The sequence below is a fragment of the Neovison vison genome, chromosome 10 (genome assembly GCF_020171115.1).
Source record: "Neovison vison isolate M4711 chromosome 10, ASM_NN_V1, whole genome shotgun sequence".
Lineage (NCBI taxonomy): Eukaryota > Metazoa > Chordata > Mammalia > Carnivora > Mustelidae > Neogale > Neogale vison.
Genome location: NC_058100.1, coordinates 66,634,619 through 66,647,048, shown reverse-complemented (window position 1 = coordinate 66,647,048; position 12,430 = coordinate 66,634,619). Strand labels below are relative to the sequence as shown.

Genomic DNA, 12,430 nt, shown 5'->3' with positions numbered 1-12,430 from the left:
AGGTTAATATACTGAGCATGATCAATGAAATATACGTAATATATTTAAATGTAGTGTGTGATAGACCATTTTGAAGAAGAGTAGGAAGTGCTGATTTGTATCTGTTTTTTATATTTCCATATACTGGTTTATATTTTCTTTCACTGATTTTGTTCAGTGATTCACTCATTGAATCAGTGTATTCATTATAGTCTTGAATTCTTGTATTCATGAGATAATAGGAATCTTACTAAGTGCTAGAATAGAAAGATATATATGATGCTGTATCGAAAAGGAAATAAGGGGGCACCTGGGTGGCTCAGTCAGTTAAGCGTCCAGCTCTTGATTTTGGCTCAGGTCGTGATCTCGGGGTCATGGGATCAAGCCCAACGTCAGGTCCCTTGCTCAGTGCAGTCTTCTTGTTCCTCTTCCTCTGTTTCTCCTGTGGATTGGGTGCACTCTCTCAAATAAAAAAAATAAATAAAATATTTTTTTTTTAAAAGAAGGAAATAAGAAATTCTACATATTGTATGAATGGATGGAAAATAGACTGAACTGCAGACTCACTTGCTTCTGAGATTCTATAACTTTTTCTCAACCCCTTTATACTTTTAAAAATTGTTCAGTATCTCAGGAGCTCTTATTATATAAATTACAATATAAAAATTACATTATTTAAGTTATGTAAATGTATTAGAAATTCAGTTGAGAAAAAAATTAAGTACTTATTTATTAATTCACTTAAAAATAGTAATATGCCCATATGTAATATGCCATATAGTAATATGCCCATATGTAAATCTGTCTACTGGCTTAATAGAAGACAGTTGGATTACCATATTTACTGCCATGCATTATTTGATTTGAAGTAAATGAAGAAAATCCAGCCTCTCTCTATACATAGTTGGTAAAAGGTAGAGTATTGATAGCAGTCTTAGATAATTGTGGCTAACAGTCTTTGCTACTACACCAAAACTGTTTAAGTGCTAGTTTCTTCAAGGTAGTTGCAAGGTGCAATCTGAAACAAGATTAATGAAATTGCATACTCTGTTACAGTCTCTTGGTCTTTTACTTGAATGAATTTTTTAACCTATGCATAAGTTGTAATGCATTTGTCATTTGGAAAATATGTGTTCAGTAAGTTATGCCAGTTGTCTAAATGTTAGCACATTTCCCAGCAGCAGATCAACAAATCACGTTGCCTCAGTCTCTCAGAAAGGTGTATTGGGAAGCTGTCAGTATGACAAGGGCAGCCACAAGTTCTCCAAAATCTTTATACTAGCTCGAAAGCTCAAACTTTATCACTGATGACAATACTGAAGTAACAGGTTTACTTCTTTTAATTTTCAAGAAAGTGTCTGCCAAATACTCAAGTCTGTAACCATGGCTTGTCTTTTATTCTTTCAAGCAAAATGGTATTTCATAAAGAAAGTGGTTCCTTCAGCTCATCCCTCAGACACATGTACTTCAGTGTGCAGAAGGGCCTCTTGTGTCCTTGTGCCTTCATGACTGAGAACAGTACAAGGCCACAGTCTGAAAGGTTGAAACTTAGTAAAATTAGTAATTTAACTCTTTTACCACATTTTTCTTTTCTTTTTGTGAGTGCCTGACAGTGAGGAGCACAATGATCATTAGTACATTTTGGTTCCACTGCCTTGTTTAGAGCTCAGATACCAGCACCTTTACCTGCCATGTTTTTTTGTATATATCTTTAGTGTAAATGCCAACACAACGAGAAAGGCAAATAATGTTACAGTATTATTTTGAAAATAACTTTGATCTTGGAAACCTTATGAAAGAATTTTGGAATTCCCTCACTGGTGCAGGAGCCTGTGGGTCTATCTACTGGCCTAGATAATTTTGGAACCAGAACCTGTAGGTTCCACTTTCTACAAGGGCTGGCTAATGGTGGATCTAGAATGTGAAGCCTTGCATATCATTTTATGGAACCAGTACTTATTCCTGTGTAATACAAAGCCATTGGAGATTTTAAACAAGAGGGTGACACAGTTGGATTTCTTTTGGGGTAGATCACTTTTATTGGTGTAGGGAGGCTGGGTTTGTGGTGGATAAATTGAGGGAAATAAATCAACCAGTTAGAAAGTTGTTAGAATCTTGGAAAAAGATAGTGGGCGCCTAGCTAGGGAGTAGCATTAGTAATAAATAGTAGAGGTGCTTATTTGAAAAATACTTAATTTTTTGAGAGAATGGGAGTAGTCATGGATAATTCCTGTTCTCAAGGAATTCCTCTTTTCAATGGATGGTTGATAAATGAGCCACTGAGACAGAGAATACAGAAGATGGACTAAGTTTACAGAGGGAAATGATGAATTGTTTGGTGTGTATTGACTTTGAGATGCTTAATAGAAACTCAAACATAAAATGTGATAGGTAAATCTAAGTCTGAATCTCAGGAGTGAAGTCTGACCTGTGGATAAAGATTTATACATGAATACATAAAAGCCCATTTTCCAGGAAAAGAATGTGGAGTGATGAAGATTAGCACCCCTCCTTTTACCCATTATTTTCTATATTTCTTCTTCCCTTTTAAACATTTAAAAATGGTGTCTCTATTTCAGTATCCATATCTACTTCTCCACTTTCCATTCAGTGTAACAAGCTGTTGTGATGTGATCTCTGACTTTACTATACCTCTTAAATTGCTGTCAGCATAAGTTCCTTATTTCTAACTCAATAGACATTTTTTAAAAATAATTTTATTTATTTGAGAAAGAGGGGGAGAGCACAGGTTAGGGGAGGGCACAGGGAGAGGGAGAAGCAGGCACCCCTTGAGCAGGGAGCTCAATGCAGGACTCAATCCCAGGATCCAGAAATCATGACTTGAGCCGAAGGCAGAAACTTCACCAACTGAGCCACCCATTTTTAAGTCCTTTTCACAGTGGGCATCTCAACTTCATTTGGAACTTTTTATCACTCCTATCTTGAAAACCCATACTCTAACATCCATAAGATAAAGAAGAGTCCCAGATACATGCATAGGGCCTGACCCATTGAGGTCTTTGTAGATTTTATCTTTATCCTGTGTTCACTGTGAGGCACTTAAAGTGTTTGAGCTTATGTATGTTTAAAACGTCACTCTGTTCATAGTATAGACCAAGATTTCTTAGTCACAGCAATGTAGACATTTTGGGCCGGTTAATTCTTTGTTGGGGAGCTGGCCAGTACACTTTAGGTTTATTTATTGGTATTCCTGACTTCTGTCCACCAGATGGCAGTAGCACCTACCTAGCCCCAGTTGTGAAAACCAAAAATGTCTTCCGGCATTACTAAATGTCCTGTGCAGGGCAGAAAAGACCCCTGTGTCTTTCTGTGTGTGCCCCTGTTTGTATCTCTATTTGTACTTACTGTGGATATGAACAGAATAAGACAAAACAAGTATACTAGTTACAAGTCTTTTGCTAAGTTCATCAGTGGCACTCCCAAGTCACTAATTCTAGATTATCTTTTTAAATGTTTCATCAAGTAGAAGTAAGTTTCTGGAAGACAGGACCTTGAATGGAGTTTTTGTAGCCGCTTTGTAAATGTTGAGTTGAATGGCTTGAAAAGTACGAGTGGCATTTGAAACCTTAGGCGTACTGTTGCTGTTGAATATTGGTAACGATATGTGTTAAACATTCCAGTAAGACTCAGTAGGTAGGTTAAAAGCAAACTGTCTTACAGAACATTATAGTAACCTGTGTTTGAGTTAGTTTGGCATATGCTCATCAGATATGAATTACTTCCAAGGTGAGATGATAGGTTTCCTAATAACCACCACTTAAATGCTAATCATTTTACAATGTCTTAATCCTCACAATGAAATTGGAGTCCAGGATTGTTTAAATCACACACACATATTCTTAGGTACTGCACTTTACTGCCTGATCAGGTAGATTTGAGTACCTTGTAGCTTCTTACGTCTATTAATCTGTGATAAAAAGAAAGGTCTGATATTGTGTTCTTTTAAAATTTAAGTATAAAATTTAACTTCAAGTTTGTAATATTTATTATTTGTGTTATTAAGAGAACCAATTGGAGCAGTGTCACCTTTTTGATGGAAGCACATTTTGAGTTGCTGCAGTTTCTCTTCATTCAGCCCCAGCATCTATTTTTTAAATTTGACTAAGGTATACTCTACATACAGAGAAATTCCTTGTTTGTAGTGTATAGTTTTGACAGATATAGTTTTGTGCAGGTTTTGACAGATGCATGTAGTCATATAACCATGACCACAGTCAAGATACAGAATAGTCAAAAAAAAAAAAAAAAAGATACAGAATAGTCCATCACCCCTAAATTTCCACCAGACCTCTTTGTTCAACTCCTTTTTTCTTCCTTGAACCCATAATTGGTTTGTTTCTGTCCCTATAATTTTTCCTTTGATATTTTTAATAGCAAATAATAATAATACAGGAGTTTAGTGATTTAAATCTTAAAATTAAGTGGTTTAAAGTCTAAGGCCTCTTTTTATAGATTTGCTTATTGAATGTAACTGGAGGAGGAAGAGCCAGAAGTAAGTTCGGTACTTTAAAAGTATTTCTACATTCCTTTGGAGTTCTGTGCTGTATTAATGTGAGAATTACATATAAACTTTTTAAGTGTTATAACCTATTTTCATTATATTATTAAAGTTATATTGAAAACTCAACCCTTTTTATGTTTCTTAGATACAAAGCAACCTTTCATCAATGCGATGTTTGTAAGAAAATTTTTAAAGGCAAATCAAGTCTGGAAATGCATTTTCGGACGCATTCAGGTAAAAGTTAATGGGTATTTTATTTATACTTTTGTGTAATTATTCAGGAGTAAAATATGGACTTTTAAACTTGGTCGTTCTTGGTTAAATTTTTTGTCTTTTCCCCATATGATTTTTACTTACTTTATTAAAATTGAGGTCATGGATGAGTAATATTCTGCCCTTCAGTTCTCTATAAGCTTCAATATTTTTGAATATTTGTAAAATTCGGGCAAATTTTTCTCCATGGGGAATTTACTCACCTTTTAGCTCTAATACTCCCCTTTTCTGGATATTTATGTTTGTGCTGTATCTGTGTAACTCTCTGAAGACATTCCTTTTTTTTTTTCCTCTTTTGAATGACTAAATCAGATAGGATTTGATTCTTACCAGGTTACTCTTTTTTTTTAAATTATTTTTATTAACATATAATGTATTATTTGCATCTGGGGTACAGGTCTGTGAATCATCAGGCTTACACATTTCACAGCACTCACCATAGCACATACCCTTCCCAATGTCCATAACCCAGCCACCCTCTCTACCTCCCCTTCCCCCAGCAATCCTCAGTCTGTTTTGTGAGATTAGGAGTCTCTTATGGTTTGTCTCCCTCCTGATCCATTTTTTTTTTTTAAAGATTTTATTTATTTATTTGACAGACAGAGATCACAAGTAGGCAGAGAGGCAGGCAGAGAGAGAGGAGGAAGCAGGCTCCCTGCAGAGCAGAGAGCCCGACGCGGGACTCGATCCCAGGACCCTGGGACCATGACCTGAGCCGAAGGCAGAGGCTTTAACCCACTGAGCCACCCAGGCGCCCCTCCTGATCCATTTTGTTTCATTTTTTCCTTCCCTACCCCAAAAGCCCCAACTCTGCTTCCCAATTCCTCATTATCATTGAGATCATATGATAATTGTCTTTCACTGATGAACTTACTTCGCTCAGCATAATACCCTCTAGTTCCATCCACGTCGTTGCATATGGCAAGATTTCATTTCTTTTGATGCTGCATAGTATTCCATTGTGTATATATACAACATCTTCTTTATCTATTCATCTGCTGATGGACGTCTAGGTTCTTCCCATAGTTTGGCTGTTGTGGACATTGCTGCTGTAAACATTCGGGTGCATGCGCCCCTTCAAATCACTACATTTGTATCTTTAGGGTAAATACCCAGTAGTTTGATTGCTAGGTCATAGGGTAGTTCTGTTTTCAATTTTCTAAGGAACCTCCATGCTGCTTTCCAGAGTGGTTGCACCAGCTTGCATTCCCACCAATAGTGTAGGAGGGTTCCCCTTTCTTCACATTCTTTCCAACATCTGTCGTTTCCTGACTTGTTCATTTTAGCCATTCTGACTAGAGTGAGGTGGTATCTCAATGTGGTTTTGATTTTTATTTCCCTTACCAGGTTACTCTTTTATACTTTCCTTTTCACATAGTGAGTTGTGATTTTAGGTAGTTTATAATAGAATGATTTGTTTCACTGCTTTCCAGAAGATACCATTTTCTAAACCCTTCTTTGTTCCCCCTTGGTAATGCTACCATATTTTGAAATACACACTGTGTTGGATTCTTTCTTAGATGTTGTCATAGCCCTTGTTTGACTTCCCGTAGAAATTAAGAATTCTTTGTTTTCTCATTTTTTTTTATTAATTTCTTTTCAGCGTAACAGAATTCATTGTTTATGCACCAGACCCAGTGCTCCATGCCATATGTGCCCTCCATAATACCCACTACCTGGCTCCCCCCTCCTGTCACCCCCCCCGCCCCTTCAAAACCCTCAGATTGTTTTTCAGAATCTATAGTCTCTCACAGTTCATCTCCTCTTCCAATTTCCCTCAACTCCCTTCTTAAACCTAACCTTTCTTTCTTTAAAAAAAAAAAAAAGACTTATTTGTGCATTTATGGCTGTTTTGTTCTATATTTATTTGGACTTTCTCAAGCCATTGTTCTAGAAGAGAAAAATAATTGATTTCATAAATACCAGAATGGAAAATAACTGGATTTGGGCAATTTCATTTATTACTTGTACAGTGCTGCTATTAAAAATAAAATACACCCCCCAAGGAAAAAGTCATAATTTGGGGGTACATAAATAGGAATATAAAATGAGGAAACCATATTAATGCTATCTTCCATATTATTTATGAATAATAAGCTTAATAAGCTTATGGTTTGAAAGAGATGAACTTACAGGAAGTTAATTCAAGACCATTAATGATTTAAGAATTGTAAAACTGGGGCGCCTGGGTGGTTCAGTGGGTTAAAGCCTCTGCCTTGGCTCTAGGTCATGATCCCAGGGTCCTGGGATTGAGCCCTGCATTAGGCTCTCTGCTCAGCAGGGAGCCTGCTTCCCCTTCTCTCTCTGCCTGCCTCTCTGGCTACTTGTGACCTCTGTCTGTCAAATAAATAAATAAATTAAAAAAAAAAAATTGTAGAACTGCAGGAATTATTTAAGAGGAGAAACTTAATAAGGGCTTCATGATTATATTAAGTTTTTGAAAACATTGACTTATAGTAATTAGTCAGTGACCAGTGACAATGTGGAATTTCCATCTCTGAATGTCTCAATTGGAATTAGGGACAAGTCACTCTGCCCATTGAAAACTGCAGAAATGAACTCAGTTACGGAATAAGATAAAGTTTATGGCAGTTAAGAAACGAGAGGGAGAAATCACCTAAAGCAGAGGTCAGTGAACTTTTTTGGTAAAGAGCTAGATAATAAATGTTTAAGACTGTGGGGCGCCTGGGTGGCTCAGTGGGTTACAGCCTCTGCCTTCGGCTTGGGTCGTGATCTCAGGGTCCTGGGATGAGCCCCGCATAGGGCTCTCTGCTCAGCAGGGAGCCTGCTTCCCCCACCCCACCCCACCCCCCGCCCCTGCACTCTCTGCCTGCCTTTCTGCCTACTTGTGATCTCTGTCTGTCAAATAAAATCTTTAAAAAAAAAAAAAGTTTAAAAAATGTTTAAGACTTTGTGGCCCAGACAGTCTCTATCACTCAACTGTGCTTCTGTAGCATGAAAGCAACTTTGGATAATGTGTAATCAAATAAACATGGCTGTATTCGAATAAAACTTCATTTACAGAAACAGGCAAGAGGCTGTATTCGGCTTTTGGGCCATAGTTTGCCAACTCCTAATCTTAATTTAATCATCAGGCTACCCAGACAGTGTGGCCCTTCCAAAAACTGGTTGCCACATTCCCAAGTCCATTCCTGAGATTTAACTCACTTTTATATTTGTACACAGAGAGTTATAAATACTCTTAGGAGTCTTCATAATAACCACTGGAAATAGATTCATGAGAATGTCAGCTTATTATTATTCACTTTCTAGAGAATGAATAGTGTACTAGCCAAGGTATCCTTTTTCTCGAATCAAGGAAGCAGAGTTGCTAAATTTATTAACTAGAAAAATTGCTAAATACAGTTATAGAGTAAAATTAAGTAGTAATTTTATGGAATAGTTCATCAAGGAAATGGTGAAGGATACTGAATCATCTTTAGTTTTGTAAAGCTAAACTTAGTACCTCTCTTGTGACCAGAATAATTTTGCTCCCCAGATTCCTTTTGCCTAGCCAGGATACCCTTAGTGCATTATCTGTACTGCTTTTTTCAAGAAACAGATTCAGGTTTTTTTGGAATCCCCTTAACTAGATTCCATATAGACCTTTTCTTTTCTGTTAATGTATTCTTTCTCTAGGCGAGCTGTAACTAATGGATTGGTTTCAGTTTTGGCCAGGTCAGTGTACTTAATGGTTCAGATGAGTAGATATGATCAGTGCCTAACCCAGGACTTGCAAATAGTAGGTGCTTAATAGTATTTGTTGAATGAATGAATTTATCATATTTACCCATGACTGACATCTAATCTATCTGATGTTTTCAAACCGCACAATTAGGGAAATAAGTTGGAATTCAGATGACTTACTCTCATCTGTTACGCGTTTTGCTTGTTGTAATTCTCAGAATAGTGATTAGATCTGTTCTCAGCAGTAGTCTTGTTGAAATGTAGTGCATTCATTTAAAACAGGCATTAAAGCTGAAAAATTTAGGGCCTGAATTTAGACTTGGTAGAATTATTTAAACTGTATGTAAAGTACCCAAATCTTAATGACCAGTTCAATGAATTTTTATAAATGAATACATCTGCGTAAACACCACTTAGATTAATATAAAGTATTAATACATTACTAGTACCAGAATTGCAGAAGTATCCTCTTTGGTCCCTCCCAGTTAATAACCTCCTTGAAAAATAATCATTATTATGACTTCTATCACCACTAATGAGTTTTGCCTGTTTGAACTTCATATAAATGGAATCATACAGTATGTACTTTTTTTTTTTTGTCTTGTTTACTTCACTCAGTATGATGTCTGTGATATTCATCCATGGAAATGGTTTATTTCCTTTAATTTTCATAATAATATACCACAGTTTATTTATCCATTGTACTTTGATGGACACTTGGTTTGTAACTACCTGGATGTATTATGAATAAAGCTGCTCTGAAATTCTTGTTCATGATTTTTCATTATACATACACATTTATTTCTTTTGTGTATGCCTGACCAGGATTGTTGTCTGATAAGATATGCATATATGTTCTACTTGAGTAGACATGACTGAACAGTTTTCTAAGGTAATTATGCCAGTTTGTGTTTTTACCAGTGAGTATATGTTTTATGAGAATTCCAGTTGCTCCCTATTTTTCACCAACACTTGATATTGCCTTTTTCTGCGCTATTCTGATGGATATGTAGCACTGTCTCAAAGTGGCTTTAATTTGCATCTCTGTGAAAGTAATGATACTGAGCACCTTCCCATATATTCATTTGAATATCCTCTTTCTTGGAATACCTGATTCATTCTTCTGTTGATTTTCTTAAAGTGGATTGTTTGTCTTTTTCTAATTCATCTTCAGGAGTTATGTCTGTATTCTGGATGAGTCCATTGTTTGATATATAAATTGCGGATTCATTCTACTCTGTGGCTTCCCTCTTCGCTCTAGTAATTGCATCTTTCAGTGAATGAAGTTTTAGAATTTTTTAGAAGTCATGTATCAGGGTTTTTTTTCTAGTTAGTTTTTTACTGTATCCTCTTTGAGAAATTTTTTGCCTATCCCAAGGTTGTTAATATAATTTTCTGTTACCTTCTAGAAGATCTGTTTTAACTTACATATTTAGATTATGAACCTTCTGCAATTTACTTTTGTGTTCATTATTACGTAAAGATCAAATTTCCTTTTTTACTTCTTTCTTTTTGCATGTAGCTCTCTAGTTACCCGAGCACCATTTATCGGAAAGACCATCCTTTCCTTACAGCATTTCATTGGCATATTTGTTTTAAATTAAGTGATGATATATGTGTGGTTTCTTTTTGGGCTTTGCTCAGTTCTTTTGTATTATTTGTATATCCTTGCACCATTGCTATATATCTATATTACTATGACTTGATATCTGGTACTATAAATTATCCAACTTTTTTTTTGGTGTCTTTATTATTCTTGTTCCTTTATGTTTTTAGACAAATTTTGAAATATCTTATTAATTTCCAAACACGAACACCTGTTGGAATTTTATTAGAATGTCCTTGAATATTATATTCAATATTATATTATAATATTACATTATAATTATACTATAATATAGATCCTATAATATATAATAATTATATAACAATTATATAATTATATAAATAAATTATATATAAATATATAATTATATATTTTCTAATATATATTTTACAATGTATTGTTATATATTATATATTTAATATATACTAATTATATAATATAACATTATATTAATATTCTATTCAATTTTCAATTATATAGTCAATTTTTCCTTACTTGATTATCTTTATAATATTGAATCATCCAATCCATGAACAGTCTGTACATTAACTTAAGTTCTTTTAAATGTTTTTCAAAGATGTTATGGTTTTGGGAGTACCTGGTTCATTTGGTGGAGCATGTGACTCTTGGTCTCAGGGTCATGGTCTCAGGCCCTTGGACATGGAGCCTACTTAAAAAAGAAGTTACAACTTTTTAGTGCAGATATCGCGCACATTTTCATTAGATTTATGCCTAGATATTTGATGTTTTTATACAAAATTGAAAACTGTGTTTTTATTTGTATTTGTTTCTGATGTATAAAAATGCAGTTGAGTTTGTATATTGACTTTCTATCCAATGACTTTGCTGTAAGTTATTTTTATAGTTTATCTCTTTTTTGGATTTTTTTAGGCATACAAACTGGCCATCTGTGAATAGAGACAATTTAATTTATCCCTTTCTAAATCCTTTTCTCTCCCTCTTGGCCTTACTACTTTGGTTGACATCACTAGTGGTATATGATTAGAAATACTGAGTAGTGGACATCCTTGTCTTACTCTGAATCTCCAGGGAAAAGCTTTCAATATTTCATAATTAAGTAAGATGTGTTCTGGGGCTCTTGGGTGGCTTAGTCAGTTAAGCTCCTGCCTTTGGCTCAGGTCATAATCCTGGGTCCTGGGATTAAGGCCTTCCATCCTCTCCGCTCAGCAGGGAGTCTGCTTATCCCTCTGCCCTTTTCCCCTGCTCATGCTCTCTTTCTTCTCTCAAATAAATAAAATCTTTAAAAAGTATGATGTTTTCTATATACTGTTTATCAGATAAATTACCATCCATTCCTCATTTATTTAGAGTGTTATGAATAGGTGTTGAATTTTATCAGATTTTTTTTCCTGCATTTATTGAGGTGATCATATCTTTTTCCCTTATTAATAAGATAAATGACATTGATTTTTTTAATATGAGCTCTTGCATTCCTGATTGGTCTCTTTTTTGGCCTACGTTGATTAGATATTCTCCTTTTTTACCCCTCTTGTAATGTCCCTGACAGGTTTTGTTACTATGACTCTGCTGGCCTCAAAAATTATTTGGGAAGTAATACATCTTTTTAAAAGAAATGGAGGAGTTTATGTAAAGTTGGCATTATTTCCTTATTTTTTTAAAAAATATTTTATTTATTTATTTGACAGACAGAGAGCACAAGTAGGCAGAGAGGCAGGCAGAGAGATAGGAGGAAGCAGGCTCTCTGCCAACCAGAGAGACTGATTCAGGGCTCCATTCCAGGACCCTGGGACCATGACCTGAGCTGAAAGCAGAGGCCCAACCCACTGAGCCACCCAGGCGCCCTGCATTATTTCCTTATTAATATTTGGAAGAATTCACTGATAAATCCCTCTGAACTTATTTTCTTTAGAGAAAGACTTCGGTGAAATATTATTTAATATAGAGCTGTCAGATTTTTTATTTTTAAAGGACTCCATGAAATCTGTTCAAAATTAAAGTTATCATATTATGTATCTTTTCAGTAACTGTAGGAATTTGTTATTTTTCCCTTCTTTATGCATGTTTTTTTAATTTCATTTCTGCTTTTTCTTCTTTTAATTTTGTTTGGGTTTAATTTCTGTTTTTCCCTAGCTTTTTAAATCAATGCCTTTCTTACTGAATTTTAGCATTTCTTTTTATTTTTTCTTGTATGTATTTTAAAGTTATAAATTGCCCTCTAAACACTGGTTTAGTGAGATTCCACCCTTTGTTTTATGGTTCCTGTTTTCATCATAGTTCAGTTACAGTATTTTCTTTTTCTTTTTTTTTTTTTTTAAATGGTTTCTTATTCTTTATTTTTGGGGGTTTTTTTTTTGTTTTTTTTTTAAGCTTTTATTATTTTT

The 12,430-nt window shown here is 35.0% G+C and overlaps 1 protein-coding gene across 4 annotated transcripts in view; it reads left to right on the top strand.

Annotated features, from left to right (window-relative positions):
- ZBTB41 (zinc finger and BTB domain containing 41) overlaps positions 1-12,430 on the top strand; it is a 52,562-nt gene that overhangs the window by 27,543 nt on the left and 12,589 nt on the right. For all 4 annotated transcript variants that reach the window (XM_044267537.1, XM_044267536.1, XM_044267539.1 and 1 more), the window contains one exon: positions 4,647-4,735. In XM_044267537.1, coding sequence (XP_044123472.1) covers positions 4,647-4,735 — 89 coding nt within the window. The remainder of the gene's footprint in view (positions 1-4,646; positions 4,736-12,430) is intronic.